This window comes from Rhinolophus hipposideros (genome assembly GCF_964194185.1).
Source record: "Rhinolophus hipposideros genome assembly, chromosome: 4".
In the NCBI taxonomy this organism is placed as follows: domain Eukaryota; kingdom Metazoa; phylum Chordata; class Mammalia; order Chiroptera; family Rhinolophidae; genus Rhinolophus; species Rhinolophus hipposideros.
This window is the reverse complement of record NC_138050.1, coordinates 37,743,805-37,764,849: the sequence shown is the minus strand read 5'-3', so window position 1 is coordinate 37,764,849 and position 21,045 is coordinate 37,743,805. Positions and strand designations below refer to the sequence as shown.

The following is a 21,045-nucleotide window of genomic DNA, read 5'->3' as shown; positions in this document are numbered from 1 at the left end:
GAAACAAATATAATATTGTATTAAAACCCCCCCAAAACTTACTATCATTGAAGGATACCCTGGGCTCTGACAGCTGCTGCTGAGTGGACGGTCTCATCAACAGGAAAGGAATCCTGGACATCAGGACAAGGAAATGGAGGGGACAGGCACAGACCATGAAGGGACAACTGTTGTCCTTGGAACAGCGACGTGTGTGAGGATTCCTTTGCTTGCAGCAAGCCGAGGACAACATTCGGAATTATGAAGCATTCTCTCAGAGCAGCTACAGCTTTGTCTCTGGTTTGGAATCGTACAAATACTCGAGCAGCTAAGCCAAGCGTTCTTCCAACTCAAGCCTGAGAAACTTCGGCAGAAGGTGGAGGTAGGCTGGGAGAGGCGCAGTTTTAGTCTTGTGGCTGGTGGAATGTTGAGTGAGTTATCTGATCTCAAATGTGGCCAGTTTGATTTTTACAAATATTTACCATATATCTTTCTTTCCTTGTTTTTTTTTTCTTTTTTTTAAGAGATGACAGGTGGAAGAGAGACAGGAATTGAATTGCTTTGAGATATTCTTCCATCTTTGAAACAAAATCTGTACTGATACAGTAGCCACTAGTTATATGTAGCTATTTAAATTTAAATTAGTAAAAAAATTGAATAAAATTAAGCATTCAGCCCTTCAGTCACATCAGCCACATTTCAGGTGCCCAACAGCCACGTGTGCCAATGGCTAGCCTCGTAGCGCCGACGTGGTTATTTCCATCATGGCAGAATATTCTGTTCAGCGCTGCTCTCAGATTCCTTGAGTCCCTTTGCCATTATTGCATAGCTACTTTATTTCTTATCTCTCCCTACCTCTTCAAACTTTTCCCTTTATTAACAGAGGCTAATAAGCTCTCCTTTGAAGGACTGCTGTGAAATTTAAATGTGATAATAATTGTATGTGAAGCATCCATCCCAGTACCTGGCACATTATAATGCTTAATAAGTGGTAGCTCAACAAGTCCACTTGGCCTGGAGCCAAACACATTTGTGTTTTAAAAGTATCTGTAACCCACAAAGCGTTCTGAAACAATTTCCTTGGGAATCAGACTACTTTTATGGAAACAAATCACTTATCATGGTTGACAAGAGCCACTCTCAGAGTCATTAAGGAAAGTAAGGCCTTGGCTTTCCATGATGCTTTTTGTATTTTAATAAGAAAGAGAAGGAAAGAAATGCAAATCCCCTAATGAGGAGCCAGATTTCTAGCCCCAGGACCAGGGTTCTGGTGCAGGGCTGGAAGGACAATCATGCGTCTCGTGAAGACAGCATACAGTGCACTTACACACACCTAGCCGAGAGACCTACGACACACGGAGCGGTATGAAAAATCTCTGCAGAGGTGTTTATACCATAGGTGTCAACACAGCCTCGGGCCCAGATAGGCAAGCCAGCCGCCCTAATGGGAACTGTGTATACACCGCAAGGGTAATTTGGGCTACAGCTGCCAACATGATTTAGCGAACTCCCTGCCTGCGAAGGAGTGATCATCCCCCGGAGAATGGACCCAAAGTCATTGCAACTGCACAGACCTACCTGAGCGTCCTGTGCTACAGGCTCTTTGAGGTCTTTTGTAATTTGCATTCCTTAAGCAAATGGAATTTAAATTCCTGAGGCAAATTTCATCCTGATGGAACACCAAGATGACATGCTTGCCATTATCTCATTGTTTAGGCTTCTGCTTTATAATCATTAATGTATGCTTCAACAGGCAGGTGATGTAAAGCATTTGGGCTAACTTCCACTTTACTTTCACGAATGCTCCTTTACTTTCCACAGCCCTTGCTTTCAAAGCACCTTCCCAGGTATCTCAATTGCCCTTCACGATGTTCTTATATGGGAGGAAATGCATAATGAGGTATTACAGGAAGTCCCAGGACTGCAAGTTGAAGAGCCTGTAAGTACAATCACGCACCTCGTAAAGACATCCTTCATTGCTCTTACACAAACCTAGATGAGAGACCTACCACACGCTAGGCTGTATGGTCTAGCCTAGTACTCCTAGGTTCCAAGTCTGTGCAGTAGGTCACTATACTGAGTACTGGAAGCCATTGTAACACAATGGCAAGAATTCATGTATCCAAACATATCTAAACCTTGAAAAGGTACAGTAAAAATATGGCATTCAAGACAAAGTGTGTGTGTGTGTGTGTGTGTGTGTGTATTCACATTGGAGGGGCAGGAGGATGGCTGTGAAGGAGGAGCCTGCAGCAGGGAGGGAGGGAGAATAGAAGAGAGGAAGGAACGACAGGAGGGAAGGAAGAAAAGGGGAAAGAAAAGCAGAACAGGGATAGAAAGAGACCCAGAGAGATAAAGCTTGAGCAATAATAAAAGGGAGAGGGAGAGGAGAGAGAGAGAAAGGAAAGGGGAGAAGAGAGACAGAGAGAGAGAGAAAGAGAGGCTGGGGGCAAAGAGAAATAAAGAGAAGGGGACGGAAAGGAAGTGAGTCTGTGTGCAGGATGGTGTGTGTGTGCCTGTGCAGTAGGGCAGGCCGGAGGGCAGGAGTGGGTTTCAGGGTTCCCCTGCTCCCAGTCTGCTCTCCTTCCTCCTTTGCCAAGTCAGGGCCCAGTCCAGGGAGCCGACTGTGGACAGCACGCTGAGCCTCATTCTCTAGTTAAACTACCCAGAGGTAGCACTAAATCCACCATCGTAGTGGGCTCCTGCCTTTCCTTCCAATGACATTTCAGTCAACGAAGGACCACACAGGTGACAGTGGTCCCGCAAGGTTATGATGGGACTGGAAAATATCTACCGGCTAGTGGGCTAGTAGCTGTCATAAGGTCTTCCCAGAATGCATTGTGCAGGTTTCAGTCTCTGGGTAGTGATGCCCTTGGCCAGAAATGCCTGGGGGTTCTTACCTGGGGCCCTGAACTTCCCATGGACATTTATGTCCCCTTACTAAACCTATGTGACAACCAACCGGCTCTTGGGATTCTTATTACCTTGTAAGGCATCATTCAGAAATAACTGTCAGGAGATTGAAGAAAAAAAACTAGAGTTTATTACTTACGGGCCTTGGAGCGTCCAGACACACCAGAAGGCACAAAATTAGGTGGAGGCACGGGGTTCTGCTTTTTTTGGGGTCCAGCGTGGGGGGTTTAGGATTTTGTAGGCTCACGCTTTACTGGTGAATTTAAAACATAAGAATGAGCATTTAAAGCACAGAGAAGAAAAAAACACACACACAAAAACAACAAGTAACCCAAACGGTCAGTTATCAAAATCAAGATCTCCAAGACAAAGGAGCTGGGTGGGGGTAGGCGGCCTGGCTGTTTATCTAGTCCTGAGGCTGGCAGTGTGCTCATTCCAGACAGCCTTGCTTGAAGGGGATGCCTCTGCAGTCAAAGCTTAAGTCAGGCACTTGCATCACAAAAGGAAAAGCCAACTGTCAGGGCTCACCCTGGGATTCCTCAGGTGTGTGTGGTGATGCTGGTGTAAACAAAGCTCCTGCACTACGAGCCGTGTTAACAGTATAATCGCAGTGGGAGGCTATATATAGCACCTACGTTTGTATATGTGCACGCTATGATGTTCGCACAAGAAAATTGCCTTACGATGCATTTCTCAGTGTGTATCCCGGTTGTGAAGGGGCACGTGACTGTAATGGCTCCCTCTGTACTCCTGGAGCAATGCAGGACTGCAAGGTTGGGTAGGTTACAATCAGACCATATGTGTCATCCATCTGTACTGAGGATGGGGAGAGGCATGTCCTATGTTTCAGAGGGAAGCTTAAGTGGAGTTTCTGTACATTTCAAATTACATAGTAGTCCATTTGCTACCAGAACTATAAATTCTTTCAACCACTAACCTGAAACACAACTTTGGCCTCGTATTTATTTTCACTTAATTTCTTCTCAAGCATCTCAGTAATAAGGTGACAGAATAATTTAATTTCTTCGAGACTTAGGCTAATGTGATTATTTTGCCATGGGTCTTCATATTCCTAGAGTTCTTGATTCTGATGCTGAGGCCATGTGGATAAGCTCTTCCTGAGAAATTCACCTGTCAGTTATGGAAAGATCAGCAAATAGATGATGGTCTAGGGCAGTGGACCTGGCCTGAAATCTCGGCTCTGTCTTCTGGCTCTGGGTATCTTGTTACTACCTCTCTAAGGCATATCCTCACCTTAGTGAGGAGACTACCTTTATTTTGTGGGGTACGTATGAGGCTTAAATAGACGTGTGAAGAGTGGACAACAGTGAATGTAGCTATATAAGCCCACATACCTCTGTACCACACACACACACACACACACACACACACACACACACCCCTAACTGGTGATGTCGAAGGCACCAATTTGTATTATCTTCCTTAGTTTTTCTTTAGATTTTACTTTTCAAAAATCTCACTTGTCTCCATCCACCCTGAAAGCAGAAATCTCTTCAAGAGCCATTTAATATTGTTGGAATTTTCCAAGTAATTCCATCTAAGAATTTGTAGGCAGGATGCTGTAACAATTACCTTGAGTTTTGTTAAGATCTTAGCTGCTCCTCCCCAGAGCACAGCAACTCGTGCTAATGCTCATCATGTGACATGATTTCTCTGAATTTCTGTGAGGACAGATTTTAGTTCTGTGAAGGCAGGGTGCTGTCAGTCCTGCTCACAGTTGTATCTTCAGCACTAAGCACATGTGAGGTAAACAAGCAGTAGGTGAAGAACTGACTAAATGATTTGAGTAAGTAAATTGGTGGTGTGAGAAAAACCCTGCAAATCTACCTGGGTGCCCGTGAGAACATCTCTTACAGGCTGGTAAGTTCATGAAGGCTATTAGTAACTCATGACTTCAGAATTGTTCAAACTAAAGGATTAGGTATTTCAGGCCTAAGACATTGTGATTTTATACAGCTCTGAGGAAACCAGGTCTGGAGGCAGAGGCAAATTAAAAAAAAAAACTTTTGGTCTGGTCTGGGTGTGTCCTTTTAAAAATTATAATGAAATTGGGTTTTTCCCCTTCTCTTAGCTCAGAGTGAATATGTGGCCAAAAAAAAAAAAAATAATAATAATCAAACTTCTTCTAAGATCAATGTCACATTGCATCTGAGAAATGTGATTTGTTAAAACTCCATCACAAACACCTCTTGAGAATCAGTATCTATAGCATCTATATAGGGCATCTGTCCATCTTTGCCAGTTTAAACTTTTAAGATTCCATGGGGTTTAACAGTTTCCAGTCTCAGTCTCAATATGGGCACTGATGAGCTGAAGTGAGGGCTCAAGACAGATGGCCTCCTAGCCTCTCTTCTTTTTCAAATAACAGAAGATAATTCAACCAATCCCATTTAACAAATAATAAATTTATTAGGTGCCTACAAGTACAAAACACTGGAAGCTGCTGTAGGAGGTTATAAAGACATGCAGGAGAAGAGCCCTGCCCTCAAAGAGCTTACAATCTAGGCCATTAGTCACAATTAGTAAGTGGTGGCAGTATCATTTAGGTGACGTAAGCAGAGTTCTTGCAAATGTTCACATCCTTTGAATTCTCCTCTTGTCAAATATGTAAGGAATCCTTTCAGCAAGAAAGCCAAACAGTGGGAGAGAGACCTTTTGTGGAACGAATCGGTGACCTTGGCTTTGCTTATGAACATCTTTCTGCGGCTGTTGCTTATTCTTGTAAATTTCTCAGCACAGTTTCCTAACGACCTTTGTTTGCAGAGCATCTCCATGCTTCCCGAACCTTCACCAGGGTTTCCTGTTTGTTAGTGAGTGGCTCAGCTGCAGGTTGGCCTTGGAATGATCGGCAGTCCGATTTTCCCTTCAGCAACTCTATGTTGTCACGTTAGTTGATGTTAGAATGCTATGCCTTGCAATCTGTGGTTTTCAGGGTGGGAGTGAGATGCAATACAAAAGAGAGCAGGCCAGACTTTTCCCTTAAACATTTAATAGTGCACTTATCGATTATATTCTGTACAGGTATAGAGCAAGTTATAAACCTCTTCTTTCATTTTTCTTTTTTCACTTAGACTGTATTCATGTAAAGTGTATTTACATTAGGAAAAAAAAGACTTGAGGTACAAAACCCAAAAGAATATCTGAGGTATAAATACAAGTATATTTTAAATAATAATCTTTATCATGCTTAATCTATGTTTGAAAGCACAGTGGACATGTGTACATGTATCTTAATAGAATGGTATATACAACATACAATCTTACAAATCTGAAAATTGAATATACAAGTATATCTTCACGAGGAACACTGATATCCAAAATACTCAAATTTTAACACTCTAATCTGTCCCCCACCCCAAATTCTTCAAAGAACCTTTGAAATAACACTGATAATGGTAACTAAATTGTTAAAACAAAATAAAAATCCTTCTTAACAATGCTCATTCATACATTATTCACTTTGATCCGCACTAAATAAATTCACTAATACTGTCTCGAGTCAATCTTTACCATTCCAGTAAAACCTGTAAAAAGACCACCCTTCCAAAAAACTGTGCTGGTGTTGTTTTTTTTTTTTTTACTATGATAACTACTTGTCATTGTCACTAAAATATATTCCAAAGGGAATCATTATAAAGGAACAGAAAAAGAAAAGGTAGGAAAAACAAACCAAAAAAAGTCATTAAAATCAGAAAACCTATTTGCTGTTAAGAGCAAATCTAATTAATAAACATGTTCAGCTTTCAGAAATGCTGTCAATAACAACAAAGGACTTTTGTGATTGGGTTAAATCTACAGGGATTTCCTTGGGACTTACATAGTTTGCTGTGCTCCCATACATAGTGTGCTTAAAGAGTTACTGTTATAAATGTGAAAATGCAAAGAATTCAGACAGGTAAAATGTTTTGATGCTTGATTCACAAGAAAATGGTGGAGTGTTCAGTTTTTACATCTCAACTGTTTTTAGACAAAAACAAAAACAAAACTGTGTTTTAGAGCTACCGTGTTTCCCTGAAAATAAGACCGGGTCTTAGGTTAATTCTTGCTCCAAAAGATGCGTTAGGGCTTATGTTCAGGGGATGTCATCCTGAAAAATCAAGCGAGGGCTTATTTTCTGGTTAGGCCTTATTTTCAGGGAAACATGGTAGTATGGGGGAGTTTTCATCCCTTAATTAGTCTATCCTGGTTCAAAAGGACATCATTATGTGCAATCAGGTCCAGAGATAAACACTGTGTTTGAAATGGGATAGAGTAAATTTACTACAATTGCTTTTAAAGTAAAGAAGAGGTTGATGGATGAATCTGTTTTAAAACTCAGGGAAAAAAAATGGACAAGGATGGGTTGTTCAACCCCTCCCCCCCCCTCAAATAAATGGGTTCCCTTTCTGGTTGGATCCATGGGTAGTCAGATATTCCAGGTTAAACTGAACCTGATGTATCAATATCTTTCTTGGAGGCATCTCAGTGTGCCAGACACTGCATCCCAACTCTTACATCTATGCCATTCAGCCAGCAACAAACACACATACACACACTTCTCTGTGCAAACCTTTCTTTGCTCATCTCAGTGAGAAAACATGTCAAAGAGTACCAACTATTCCAGTGGATACACCAGTCCCTCAACACGCTGCAAATAAAATGACATAGGTACACGCACACCAATAGCACAAGAGAATGAAGTATCTTCATTATCTTCCGTAATGTATTTATAGAATTGTGCTTCTCAGAAGCAATTTGCATAAGAATACATTTCTTTCTTTCTTTCCTTTTTTTTTTTTTTTTTTTTTTTGCTCAGTCTTATATATTCCAGTCAAGGCCTACACCATAGACCTTAAACAAACAGGAAGCAGCTTTAAAAATGTATCAAATTGCTACAGTCAATTCCTATACTCCAACTTGTAGTTTTGTTTCAGGATTAGATGCAGAACCCGTTCTTACACGGACTGGCCAGGGTTCTAGAAACAAATGCCCAGAGCGTGGACATGGTGCTCTGCTTCAGTGATCACCTAGATTTGGTGTCTTTGGTTTCAGTGTTCTGATTACAGAAAGAGTCTCGGATCTTTACAACTTCAGCTGCACACAAATGTCCGAAAGATTTCGTGTACCACTCTGGCATGTGGCCCCTACAACAGAAAGGAAAAACAGGTGAATTCTTCAAGTTGAAAAGCCCTGAACTAAGCTGAAAGAAATTTTGAATACACTTCCATTTCTTGATCAGCACAATGTGTACGTAAAGCTGACTCTTATTGTCTTCTGGCACCTCCATTACACACTTGGAGATGGAAGTTTCTCAAGGAACAACATATTGAGTACAGACATGGAGAGAAACTGTTCAGGGAAAGCTTTGGCATGTACAACAAAAACAGAGCATTTAGATACTTGGAGAAGTACTGAGATGGAAAGATTTCAAATGAGAATTTATTTAACGTGAGGGAGACTTTGGAAAGTTTTCAGAGGTTCACTTTTTTTTTTTTGTCTGCATTGCTACATTTCACAAACTTTCTCAGATGAATGCACATGGATCCGTGGCACAGAGTGTAGGCCTGATTATTACTAAACCGGCATGTCACATTATTCAAACATCTTTGACTATAAAGTGAGAAACATCTGCTTGCTAGTTCAAACTCTCATTTCTTGTGGTTTTTTAAAATTAAATTTATTGGGATGACATTGGTTAATAAAATTATATAGGTTTCAAGTGTACAATTCTATAATACATCATCTGTATATCGTAGTGTGCGTTCACCACCCAAAGTCAAATCTCATTCTGTGGCCATATAGTTGATCCCCCTTACCCTTTTTGATCTTCCCCTCTCCCCTCTTTCCCTTTGGTAATCACTCAACTCATGTTTGTGTCTATGCAATTTTTTGTTTGTTTTGTTCATTTGTTGCTTTCAGTTTTATATTTCACACGAATACTTCGAAGTCCTATGGTTCTCGACTTTTTCCATTTGACTTATTTCTCTTAGCAAGATGATCTCAAGATCCATCCATGTTGCAAATGGCACTATTTCATCTTTTCTCACAGCTGAGTAGTATTCCATTGTGTATATGTATCACAGCTTTATCCTGTGGCTTTAAATTCATGGCAGAATCACGACATCCACATTGCTTTAGTGGCACATTTTCTAAAGATCACAATTAGGACATGGTAGTCAAAAGACCCAGAAACATGAAGGTGTTACTTAGTAAGCACCACTCTTCATAGAGTAACCAAGATACAATGAAGTATTATTCATTTAAGCCATTTTTTGCATCAGACAAAAAGGCTTAATGTTCTCCAAGACCTTGACCATCTCAAAAAATCAGAATCAGAACATACCTTAAGTCAGCTCTGCACATGTAGGTGAGTTTGGATTTCCCTGACCCGCAGGGTTCGATCAGATACCTGGACAGGAGCACGTTGACCCTCACCCCCACCACAGGGGCACGGTCGTGATCCACAGAGGTAAGTAAGAGGGCACATGCCCCCTTGGGTAAGTTAGTCCTCCATGTCCTGTAGAGACAAAACCGGAGGGAAAAAATGGAATTTCCTGGAAGCCAAGTTTAAAATGGGGTCTCACTCTTAGAGGCGACAGCTGAAGAGTGGGATTGGTGGCTGTGCTGTGGGACCCCGCCTTGGGGAGATGGCACTCTCTGAACCATTGTGCAAGGACTCCTGAATGAATAACTCTGTACAGAGCCACCTCTACAGTGGGTGGATATGCTCACACCGTCAGTTCTTTGAAAGAGAACCAATTTGAAGTGTGACCGAAAACCATTTTTATATTTTACAAACGTATCAGAACAGGAACATACAAATGAATGTTGCTCTGTTGGAAAAGTTCTGGACTAATGATGTGACACTTCCTCAAAGATTTCTGGAATTCCTTTTTCAATAATGTCTCCAGAGAATTATGAATTAGATGTAAATCAGCTGTAACCACAGCGCTCTTGGAACCCAAAGGTTATTTCCTGGCTTCTGCATTCGCTAGCTATTTCTAATGAGAAAGTTTATCCTAAAAGGGGCAAGAATCTGCTACCAATAAGAATATTCAGCTGAAAGCCCCTCTCTTTCTGAGCTCAATTCCAGAAGAGTTCCAACCATTTTCAGGGATGAACACACACACACACACACACACACACAGTTGGAATAAACGCAGCTATGTTTCCCATATTTGGAAAGGTTCAGCATTCTTGTGGAGGCATATGTTCTATTTTAAACAATTTCACCATCTTATAACATTCAGTGACATACGAGTTCATCCATGCCACAATAACCAGTTTGGAAGCTCTCACCTCAAAACAACATAGTCCCGAGCGGGATGAGGTGCCATGCTGTTTTGGACATATTGGTAAATTTCAGTTTGACTGTCCAGGATTTCAATTACTTTTGAATCCAACAGGTCTACGTCCCATAGGTGCTGCTCCTTTAGTAGGCGCTTTAAGATTTCCTCAGGCACAGCAGGGACTTCGATGGTTGACCTCCAAAGCCTTAGAGGGGGTCCTTCACTCACCTGAAAAAAAGCACATGTTCTCCAGTGTTAAGACAATTCACACACACCTACACTTTGAAGACTAATTTCTGGCTGGGTACCTGGTCATGTGGTTAGAGGCTAGTAAGTATCTATGACTTTAATAGGTTGTCATCCCTGAGGATAGTGAAAGGCGGGTCAGAAAGTGAACAGAACAATTTCAGGTCAAAATTGTTCCATCTGTTTTCCTGGGACCCATATGAAGGTCAGTGCAATAAAGTCAGATGATGTATTTGAACCCCAAAGCCTGCATGGCCATCCAGACTGCTCTCATTGTTTCTGAGACAGTAGCAACAGATACCTCATACCCTACTAAGCCATATAACATATACCTGCCCTCAAGGGGCTTTCGGGCCTAACAAGGTAATTTCCCTCCCACGTGCTTCCTGCTAATTAAAGGGTCAAGAGTAGAGTGAGTCAGAACACAGGAGAGTGCAAGGGGATTCTGACCATATTATGTTCAAATCTAAGCATGTCATAAAATGCCCAATGCCACTAGGAAAACATTCTAGGGAACTCGCGTGTGATTCTATAGAACCAAAGGATTGCATTAGATAGTTTGATTCCACTGACAACTGTTAGATGAGTATTTCTCACTGGGCTGATTTCTACTCTGAATCAAATAACCTGGCTGCCCAGCTCTGCAAGGAAGGGAATAGGTGACAGATCTCCACAGAGAGCTGTACTGGCAAAAGGGTCTCATCTCTGATGAACCCAAGTCCTGACCATGGGAATTCAACTGGCTGACAACAGGGAGATGACTTACCTTCTTGTAGGACAGCTCAGCCTGCTCAGATGTAGAGTAGCTGACCCAGCCTTTAAACTTCTCCTTGACCTCTTTAAACAGGCTGTCCATGCAGTCCTGGAGGAAGTGTTGATAGTCAGCTGACTCGTCATTACAAAGGCGTCCTAATGCTTCTAGAGTGAGAGGTTTTAGCTCTTGTTCAGTATAGGAATTCCGACATCGGCTCATTTCCTCAGGCACCTGTGAGGGACGAGAAGGACCAAAAAGAGGTTATTTAGTCTGCCTGTGCTCATTCTCAATGCCCATAATGGAAATGCCACAGATGGAGGGGTGTCCCTGCCCACCTCACATGGTATCGCGAGGATACAAACCATCTTCATAAAGGTATCTACAAAGATGATGGTGTAAGGTATTCTTCTTTGGAAAGGTACAGTAGGAGGGTGAGTGACTAAAAAGGGCTTACATTGATGAAAGCACATTTCTCAGACACAGAGTTTATTTCAGATAATTTGTTGCTTTCACTTTTTTAAGTAAGGGGGTATGGAGGCAGGCAATTTAGTTAAACATACTAAATATAATGAACTTAAACATTATAACATATATAAATAAGACATTCTCAGGCTATGTGTATGATCTCCAGCTCGGGTAAGATATGAACAAGTATTACAACTAAGATTTCATCCCTATTCACATTATCCTTAATAAATAACAAAGTTTCCCAACTCTTTACCTGGAAAAGCTTCTTGCACTCAGCAATCATATGGGCCAGCCCTTGAGTGGCAGCGAGGTTTTCATTCAAATCTTTCTGATCGGGTTTGCCCAAACTTTGTTTTCTTTGCATTACCCTAGGTAGAAGAAATAAAGAGGGGGAAAGATTCAAATATTTATATATTTTCAAATCAATGAATTAGTCGAGGAAACCCACAGGAGAGGAAAAAAAGCATTTCACTGGAGCCTATCTGTCATTAAGGGGTTCAAGAGAGCTTTACTTTGGCCACTAGAATTTCTCAGCTTTATCAACAAAACACAAAAAACATGAAAGAGACTGTTTTTAATGAAATCTTGGCTATTTAAAGTTGTCACATTAAATAGGTTCCTATTTAAGTAGGGCAGCTTGGAAGGTCTATGTTTGTGTGGTGAGGAGGAAGAAAGGCAGCTAAGAGGGGGGTGTGGGTGGGAGGAACTGGACATTGGGGTAAATAGTGTCACTATTCTTCCCAGTTTAAATAAACAGGACCCCCCCGCCCCCGCAAAGGTGAAGGGAAAAATCTATGGTTTCCTAAAGGTTTTGCCTTAATCTTATCTGATCTCTCTCTTCTGCTCATCTCTGATCTCTATCCCATTGAAGTTGGAATGCCCCATTCAATGATTAGGACTAGTTAAAAGGATATTTAGTTTTTGCATGGCTTTCAGAAGCAATGGTAACTTTGACTAGCACAACTAGGTCCAATGCTTCTAGCTAAGAAAAATTTGTCAAGTTCCTTTAGAGCTGAAGGAACAGGATCAGATGGATGGACTGGCATGTGGGGTTAAGGCCAGTTAGCACCTCCTTTTTCACACACTCCACTAGGAGGCCTTTACATGAAATATTCATGTAAGTCAGCAGCTCCAATTAGCTCTACCATTTCTTCTGTTAGACAAGGACAAGTTCCTTATTTAACTGACCTTCCCTAGAGTCTCACTTTCCTCTAATGTAAAATAGATACTGACAGTATCTTCACCTCCTATGCTTGTTATGAGGATTAAAAGAGAATTTAAGGAATGTCAAGGGTGCAGTCCTGTGCCCGGGACAGAATAAGTGCCGAACAAGTATCAGCCTTTGTGATTTTCCAGGTTCTCTGACTTCTTCTACAGCTACTTCTATCTTGTATTCATCTCAGGAGAAACTTTGCAAACAACTGGTTTAAACCAGGTCCTCACTTTGAGGCTCAACGTTATCCTTCGTTCTTTTAGACCCAGCTACTTCCTTTCAACTATCAGTACAGACCAGAAGCTTGGCCTCACTGGCTGTGAAGAAGACAAGCCACCAGGACTCATCCCCCCGTCCAGTAGTTTAGGCTGGTAAATCTGCAGGATTCTTTGCTGGCGGAAAGTACGATGACAAAGTTACAGAGGGCACTGGGGAGTGTCGGGCTAAACATTTCCCATGGAGAAGCACAAATCCTGATCTCTCTCTCCAAACCTGGTTGTAACTAGATTGCCCAGGAAGTGACACCCTGAGAGCTGAGAAGAAAGAAAGAAGGTGGGCAGGAGAGCTGCATAGGCTGTGAAGAAAGGAAGAGGTCCAACTCCTTTTGGCTTGATTCAGGTATGAATCCAACAAGAACACGGGGACAACCCTAGAAGGAAAGGGTGTGCAAGCACATGTCCTCTGAGCGGTACCTTGGAGAAGAATTCTCTCTCTTCAGGGTGTTGAGGTGGAAAAGGGAAGGCGCTAGACACACGGCCAGGTTGGTGGGAGTCATCTGGTTTTCTTTCACAGCTGCTGTGACATCGCTTAAGAAATAAAGGAGCGTCTGTAGAACCTCCCGGTTCTCATCAGGCAGGAGCATAATGGCGGCCTTGATTGCCTGGAGGCGCTGGTCCTTGGGCACATCTGCACAACACCAGCATTTTCCCCATCAATTCAGTGATTTTCCATGTACATTGCAAGGAAACGTCCCAAAGCAAACACATCAGCATCAAAGACCTCAGCCCCGTCCTGAACAAGCACTTGCAGAAAGTGTACTCAAGGTTAATATGGAAGAAATTAGGGTCGCCACCAGCGTCACTACCCTCAAGTATTTCCTGCCTGTGGAGGAGTTAAAATATTTTAAACACCCACAATGCCAACAGACTCCTAAATCCATCTCAGAGTTCAACTCCAGATGAGGCCTGTTCTTTTAGTTTACAGAATACTTTTTTCTTTTCTAAGTACTTTTTAGAAATCCCTAATTTACCATTCTCAATGAAAACATTATACACTTATACTTTTGCTTAGTTTCAATGAAACACCTTATCTAAGATACGTATGAGAGGATAACAACTGAGATTTCTTAGTCTTGACTACAAAATATTCAGTTATCTGTGGGGACTTTCATAATTTTAAGTGATCTGCTCATTCCTGAAACGGGAAAAGGAAGCGGCTCAAATAGTTAGTCAATTTAAACAGCAGACATATTTAACGAGTAATTTCTTTAAGTTTTAGAAAGCCTACTGAGAGGCTATTATAAAAATACATGCTTGAGAACTAGACCCATAAACGAATACACATGTAGAAAATGCTAAACCCAACCTTCAGGTCTCCTTTACCAGGCAAATCTTTCTTGTAAAAGGCATGTGGTGGAAAAATCAAGTCACTCAAATGCAGCTCCATAGGACAAACTGATTAAACAGCTCCATGGTTACAATACATAACAAATACCTTGGTGGGGAAAATGTGACCTGTGTTTTCATAAAATCTGAAAGGATGAAACAAATAATGAAATAATCCAGACCAGCTCCATTTCTCATAAAATAAAGTCCAATGCGCCAGCTAAAGACAATTTGAGCACTAAGAGAAGCTGCTTTCAAATTACATTGCTGTAATGCCACACTGAGCCAAGAAAAACACAAGGCTGTAAAAGCTATAATCCTGATCTTGATCATTAATTTAGACAACTGTTTGCTTTAAGCTTTACTTAAAAGTGAGAAGGGCATGGGTATTGTTTTCCCAAGTATTTCTGGCAGAAGCTGAGATGAATAACAGAAAAAGATTATTTATTCATTTTACAGCAAGATAAAACACACAGACACCTGTGAAATTTTAAACACAACAGGCTCTGCTGGTGAGATGTGAAGCAACTGAGATTTCTGTAGACAAGTCAGAGAAAGAGCTTGATACCTGCTCTTTTAAGCTTCCTAGATAACCCTGTTCTAGAAAGAAATCAAAGAATGAGCTCCAGGATCAGAAGTTAAAATTATACAATTGGTTCAGTAATTAGAGAACGATGATAAGGGATATTTATTTTTGCATTATTCCACGGGTATACAGAAACCTGTTCCACAAACAAGGAGGCAAGGAAGAAATTGATGACATGTGTTTCCAAGAGGTCACACGTGGGTGCAAAAGAATGACATCAAAGGTAACTGCAGATTTCAATTGGTCCTACTTTTCCCCCACCGCCAGATAGTGTTAAGATCAAAGAACACTCACACTGGTAGATCTGTAGGAAGGTTTCTGAAAGCTTGTTCGTCATTAGCGGCTCAGGAAGATCTCGAAAATACTGCTTCAACATGTCTGCCACATCATAAGCAGACTGCCCCTCATAGTTCACACAATCTATGGCACTTTCATTCATCTGGCGCAGAGCCTGAATCCGGGATTTAACACCTGATTTTCTGAAGAGTCCAACCTGTTGGAAGAAAAATGTTAAGTGTCAAGATGAAAGCAACATGGTCCCTACAGAACTAGAAAAGGAAGCATGCTTCTGAGCTCCCATGATTCAGTGGGACGTGCAGGCAGTGGCTCTCACCTGATCCAAACAATGGTTGCGGAGGTAGCGCATGGCCTGCTGAATGCTCTGGGGCAGGGGCTGTCCTGTGCGCTGCACATTGACCGTCAGAGGGACCCCGAACACATTCCGGTCCTTGTAGTCTGGAACCTTGATCCTTTTCATGAACTTGGGCACAGCCCTATGTAAAGAACATTGGGGGCGGGGGGTGAGGTTTACTTGTCTGTCTACTCTCGTCCATCTCTGCACCAGTGGGCCCTAGATCTGTGCTCATAAGGGGGCTATTTACATTAAAATAAAATGACAAAATCAGTTCCTCAGCTGTACAAGCCACAGTTCAAGCACTCACTAGCCATTTGCAGCTGGTAGCTATCATATTGGATGGCACAAATTTAGAACATTTCCACCATCGCAGGCAGTTCCATTGGACAGCGATGTTCAAGATCCTCTAAGAGTCTTAGAAGAGTCATTTCTAAGAGTGACTGGGGCTGTGAGGCCCGGTCACACTTCATCAGTTATAGATTCTCCTTCTGCTGTTCACTCTGAGAACTGGGTCTATACTCTTAAGGGAGTTGATGGGCTTCCTTACAACATGGTGGCACAGGAAGGAACAGAAGAAAACAACACGCAAGCCCTCAATGAGGTGCTTCATGACAGAGTTTGAAAAACAAGTTCCCTTTTGTCCTGCAAACAGACAAGAATCATTTCTAAGCTCATGAGGAGATCCAAAGTAGGTAGGGTAAAAAGGATCAGGTAATGCTGGATGAGACAGCGGCAAATACGTGATGCTGGTCCAACAGAACAACCGACTCCAGAGCTAAACAGTAGGGGCCAAGCTAATGATCCGAAGTCACATAAATTCTCTAGCTGATGACCCTGAAGAACATAACATTTTTAGGTGTCTAAAGGAAGATGGAAAAGAACAATGAGGGTTTTGTAAGCTTAGCTCAGGCTCCCTGGAGTCTTAAAACCAGGTCCAGCCCCAGCAGTATATGCAACAGCAGGAAACCGATGTCACGCATTTAACGCTGTCAAGCAGAAATTTCAGCTCTACAAACGACCTCTCTGAAGGAGACAAGAAAGGGCCAGGCCAAACAGGAAAAAAAAACTTTGTGTAGAATTTCTCCCTACTCTGTGGATCCCACAATGTGAGGCTTTTATATTTGGTTTTGACTCCCTGGAAAAACTGACCAGAACTCAAGAAGTACTGTAGACTTTCAGATTCTTGAGGGTTTTGTGGGAAGGGGGTGGGCAACTCAGAAATGAGAATGTAAAACATGCAGTTTTTAAATAGCTAGCCGGGAAAATATGACTCTCCACGCAGAGGAACACGGCAGGAGACAGACTGATTTGACTTCTGATTCCTTCCCAACAGCTTCAACATGGTACTGTTTATAGCTCTAGGAAAGGTGGAACTAAAATGTAGGGCCAAATTTGTATTTCCATACAGTTAAGTATATGGTATCACGGCTATAAGCATGCATAATACTTGCTTTGCCGGGGGAGAAAAGCCCAGCAGTGGAATGTGCAAAGAACACATTACGATCTCCACCGAGAATCTGAAGCATGTGGGGATAAACCGGTCAATACTTATTTCTGTCATTCAGAACAAACAACTTCTGTATTTAGCAAGGCTCACATAATAACAGCCTTTGAACAGGAGGTGCTTTGATGCTGAAGTTAAACTCACTACGAGTCCTGAGGAGAGGTGGAGCCGGAGAGAGAAAGAACAGTTACGCTGCTCCACTGACTCTCCAGTAACTTGTGCAATTGGATAATAAACACTCAGAGTAGTGAAAAGACTTAAGGATACCCAGCTGACACTGCAAAATGTGCCAGGATGTCAATCTAGAGATATTTCTCTGCTTTGCACTGATAGTAGAAAAATAAAGATCTGCAGGTATTAGACCATACCCATGACCTGTCTGGCCCACCAGTTGTACACAGCAAGGGCCGTATTTTCCAAATTATGGACGGTTCATCCAATAAATTTTATCTTCATGTATACTTCAGTTATAATAGCTTAGAACAGTGAATTCCTTAAATTCATTAATCACTGTTGAAGAGTTTTTGTTGGAGAAAACATTACCTAAAATCTTTAGCACAGGTAGATTTTTGAGTGATGCTATAAAATGGTCACATCAAAAATGACTTCTAAAAACATACAATAGGGTTATAAAGCCAATTACTGTGTCTCAATTACTGTATTTCAAAGTGGGTCTCATTACATTATACGATCTAAAACACTTTCTTCCTCCTTCTCTCCCTCCCTCCCTCCCTTCCTCCCTCCCTCTCTCCCTCTCTTTCCCTTCCTTCTTTACAAAATATGATCTGATACTGTACATACATTTACCTATGGTGGGCTATTCCTACCGCCGGGAAGGAAGTGCCTGTACAACTCAATGGAAGAGTAATGCGTTCTTGCCCTCTCAACCGGCAATTTGTCACACAGAGAGCAGAAAACTCAATCAACCGATGCGGATGGTAATTCCCTAAAGCTAAACTGGCTTATGCAGTATCAAACGTGGCCTCAAGAAGGCAGAGACTGACTGCATGAGGATGACAGACTAAAGACTTGTATTAAAAGGGACAGAACTGTCATATACTCAGTGTTGAGACAGCCTGAGCAGCTGACCGAAAACATTTTCAGTTATAGTGTACGGAGCAGTTTAAAGTCTTACCAGCTGAAACCATGCTTATTCGAAGGGGTGTATTTCTCCAGCAGGGCAGTGAGCTTCAGGAGTGAGTATTTCTGCAGCAGGTTCATCTGGGCCACAGACTGGCAGTTAATCTGCAGTGACACAGAGTTTAAGCTCGGCCGATGAGAGCTCTGGAAACTGTGCCATCTCAGTCTGTGCCTGCCAGAGAAGAGACAAGGAAGTCAGTGAGCCCGAGGCTTCTTCACTGGTAGTCACAAAATTTGCACTGGGCTGCTCGCTGGCATCTGATCTGAGGAACCGAGAGGACTCAACTTCCATTACATTCTCTTTGCACCCCCTCCCCCGGTAAAACAAAAAGAACATAAAATTTACCTTCTGAACCATTTTGAAGTGTACAGTTCAGGGCATCGAGTACATTCGCATTGTTGTACAACCATTCCCATCATCCACCCACAGGAACTTAAGTTCCTCTTCTCCAACTGATCGTCCGTACCCTTTCAACAATATCCATTCTTTTTGGATGTTACGGTTTCCCGGTCTTTCTTAGGCACTTACATGGCTACCAATGCCAGACTTAATCCCATTTCCCCCCCACAACTGGAAGAGTCCTTTTCTGACACCCCCCGCCCCCCGATCTGGAGAGGGAACGAAAGCGCTTACCTATTGGACCTTGTCAGCGAGGCCCCAACCCCAGAATCTCTCCTCTCAGGGATGTCGGAGGGCTCTTCGGGTTCATTCAGTGAGTTGCCTGTGCTGTCTAGGTCACTGGGTGTGGCTCGGTCGTGGTCCACATCCAGATGTATCTGTTTGGGAGACGATGGGCATGGAGAGACCGAGTCCAGAGCTGAGTCAGAGTCTCCCTCATCTGAAAACTTCTCTGACCACTGGTTGACTATCTTCTGCATCCCATTCACGTGGCAGAGAATGTCATCCAGCTCGGGGAATATGTCCTCGTTCTCTAGGTCAGCCAGGTCTCCTGAGCTGGAATAGAGGATGGAGCCGGGCACGTTGTCATAGATACTCAGGCGGCTGCTCATGGAGCTGGAGGAGTTGCGTCTCTTAAGCTCCTTGGGGCTGTCGTTGCTGTTTTCCCTCCTCAGGCTGATGTGGCCGGGGCCGTGGAAGCTCCCAGTCCTCCAGTTCACAGAGCTGTTGTTCCCTGAGGGAGAGAAACTGCCATTGGAGAGGGCCTTGGGGAAAGTGCCAGGCTTGTGGTCTTCTGGGATGTAGAACACAGTGTCCTCTGGGTAGCTCTCGCGGTTTCTGAAGTTCTGCTCCACAACATTGTTGAATGTCGACTGATTGAAGGGATCGAAGCCCTCTAGGTACATGCCCACCCGCTTGTTGCAGGCACTAAGGCTCCGGGTCCTGGTGACAGGGCTGGGTGTGCTGACGGCGCTGCTGGTTTCAGACTGGCTGCTGCTACTGCTGGTCTGCGTGGAGTTGGAAACGCTCCTCTTTCGTACCATGGGGACATTAATGTGGTTGCCGTTGAGTGCAGAGATCTCCACACAGTTCAGCTGCTTTAGCTTCTCCTCGTCCATCCCCTCCTGCAGAATGGGCCCGCTGATGATCAGCCCCAACTTGGAAGGCGCCTTGTGCTTGCTGTGGTGGGAGCCCTTCAGCTTTAAGCTCTCCATGCGTTTCAGCAGACTTCGGGTCTTGGACTTGGTGTTTTTCTCGTGGCCTTTCATGCTAAAACTGAAGCTGGACAGTTCCTTGGGAGAGGGCAGGCTGCAGAAAGAGTCATCATTGCCGACAAAGTTGCCGGAGGAGGAGCAGACGCTAATGACGGAGTTAGTCCTGGGTGTCGCAGCATCTCCATCGAGGGGCACATGGGTAGGGAGGCTGCTGGCACTGCTCAGGCTGCGGACAGAGGCCACCTCCTGGCGCTCGCTGAGGTCTGTCAGCATGCTTTCGTGGCTCGGGGCGTTCTTCAGATGGGGGTCCTCTGGGGACCCAGGGACTGGGTCCTGCTTTGGAGAAAAGACATCAAACTCTTCAAGTCGGGACCACCTCTTGCTGTCCCTCTGGAAAGTCCATTTGCCACTTATTGCACAAGGCTCATCCTCGTCTGAATCCTCACTCTGCAAAGAGAATAAAGCCATTCATCCCTGGGACTGGCAAACAGCAGGCAGGGAGTAGGACACAGGGGTCCAGGGGGCTAGGAAACTGCCCGTAATACACCAGCAGGGGCAATTCCCCGCTTATATCGTTATTTTATTATTATTTTTAAATAACAGTGATGTATGTAAAGAATGTTACAGGAAAAAGCCTGATCAAGTGTTTCAAGCTAAATAAGTTATTTTATGGAAACTCTGGGATCTATAGGCTGTTCTTTAATTGCTCACAGAGGAAACCTCTGAGATCTGTGAAAATTCCAGGCATGCAAAATATTTTGAACTGGAGTCAGCAATGGGTAGGTCTCCCTCTGCTCTGCCTCCAATTTTGCTGTCTGTTGACAGTGTGTGTTTATATTTCCTTTTGCAATTAAAAAGGTAGCTTTCCAACACTAAGAGGGGTGGTAACTAACGTCTCTAGCCACGCTAAAAGTTCCTAAGGTTTCCCAACAGACTAACGGAGACACCAAGCGAGGTAGTAAAGCCATCACATCTCTTCGGTCCAATACTTTTTATCCTCTTACCTGTGCTTTCTCGTTCCCTCCTCCACCAGACACCGGGTCTACTGCTAATGGCATAGTGTCCTGTGAAGTTTCAACCTCAGACACGCTCCAGGCAATT

At 43.0% G+C, this 21,045-nt stretch overlaps 1 protein-coding gene across 6 annotated transcripts in view; it reads right to left on the bottom strand.

Moving 5' to 3' along the window:
- Positions 1 to 5,297: 5,297 nt before the first annotated feature.
- The window catches only part of DLC1 (DLC1 Rho GTPase activating protein), a 388,497-nt gene continuing 372,749 nt past the window's right edge, over positions 5,298 to 21,045 (bottom strand). For all 6 annotated transcript variants that reach the window (XM_081046330.1, XM_081046331.1, XM_081046332.1 and 3 more), the window contains 10 exons: positions 18,965 to 20,391; positions 18,326 to 18,502; positions 15,666 to 15,825; positions 15,347 to 15,545; positions 13,555 to 13,768; positions 11,903 to 12,017; positions 11,194 to 11,412; positions 10,192 to 10,409; positions 9,236 to 9,409; positions 5,298 to 8,036 (listed from right to left, as the gene is read on the bottom strand). In XM_081046330.1, the coding sequence (XP_080902456.1) occupies positions 7,916 to 8,036; positions 9,236 to 9,409; positions 10,192 to 10,409; positions 11,194 to 11,412; positions 11,903 to 12,017; positions 13,555 to 13,768; positions 15,347 to 15,545; positions 15,666 to 15,825; positions 18,326 to 18,502; positions 18,965 to 20,391 (3,024 nt within the window). In that variant the 3' untranslated portion in view covers positions 5,298 to 7,915. The remainder of the gene's footprint in view (positions 8,037 to 9,235; positions 9,410 to 10,191; positions 10,410 to 11,193; positions 11,413 to 11,902; positions 12,018 to 13,554; positions 13,769 to 15,346; positions 15,546 to 15,665; positions 15,826 to 18,325; positions 18,503 to 18,964; positions 20,392 to 21,045) is intronic.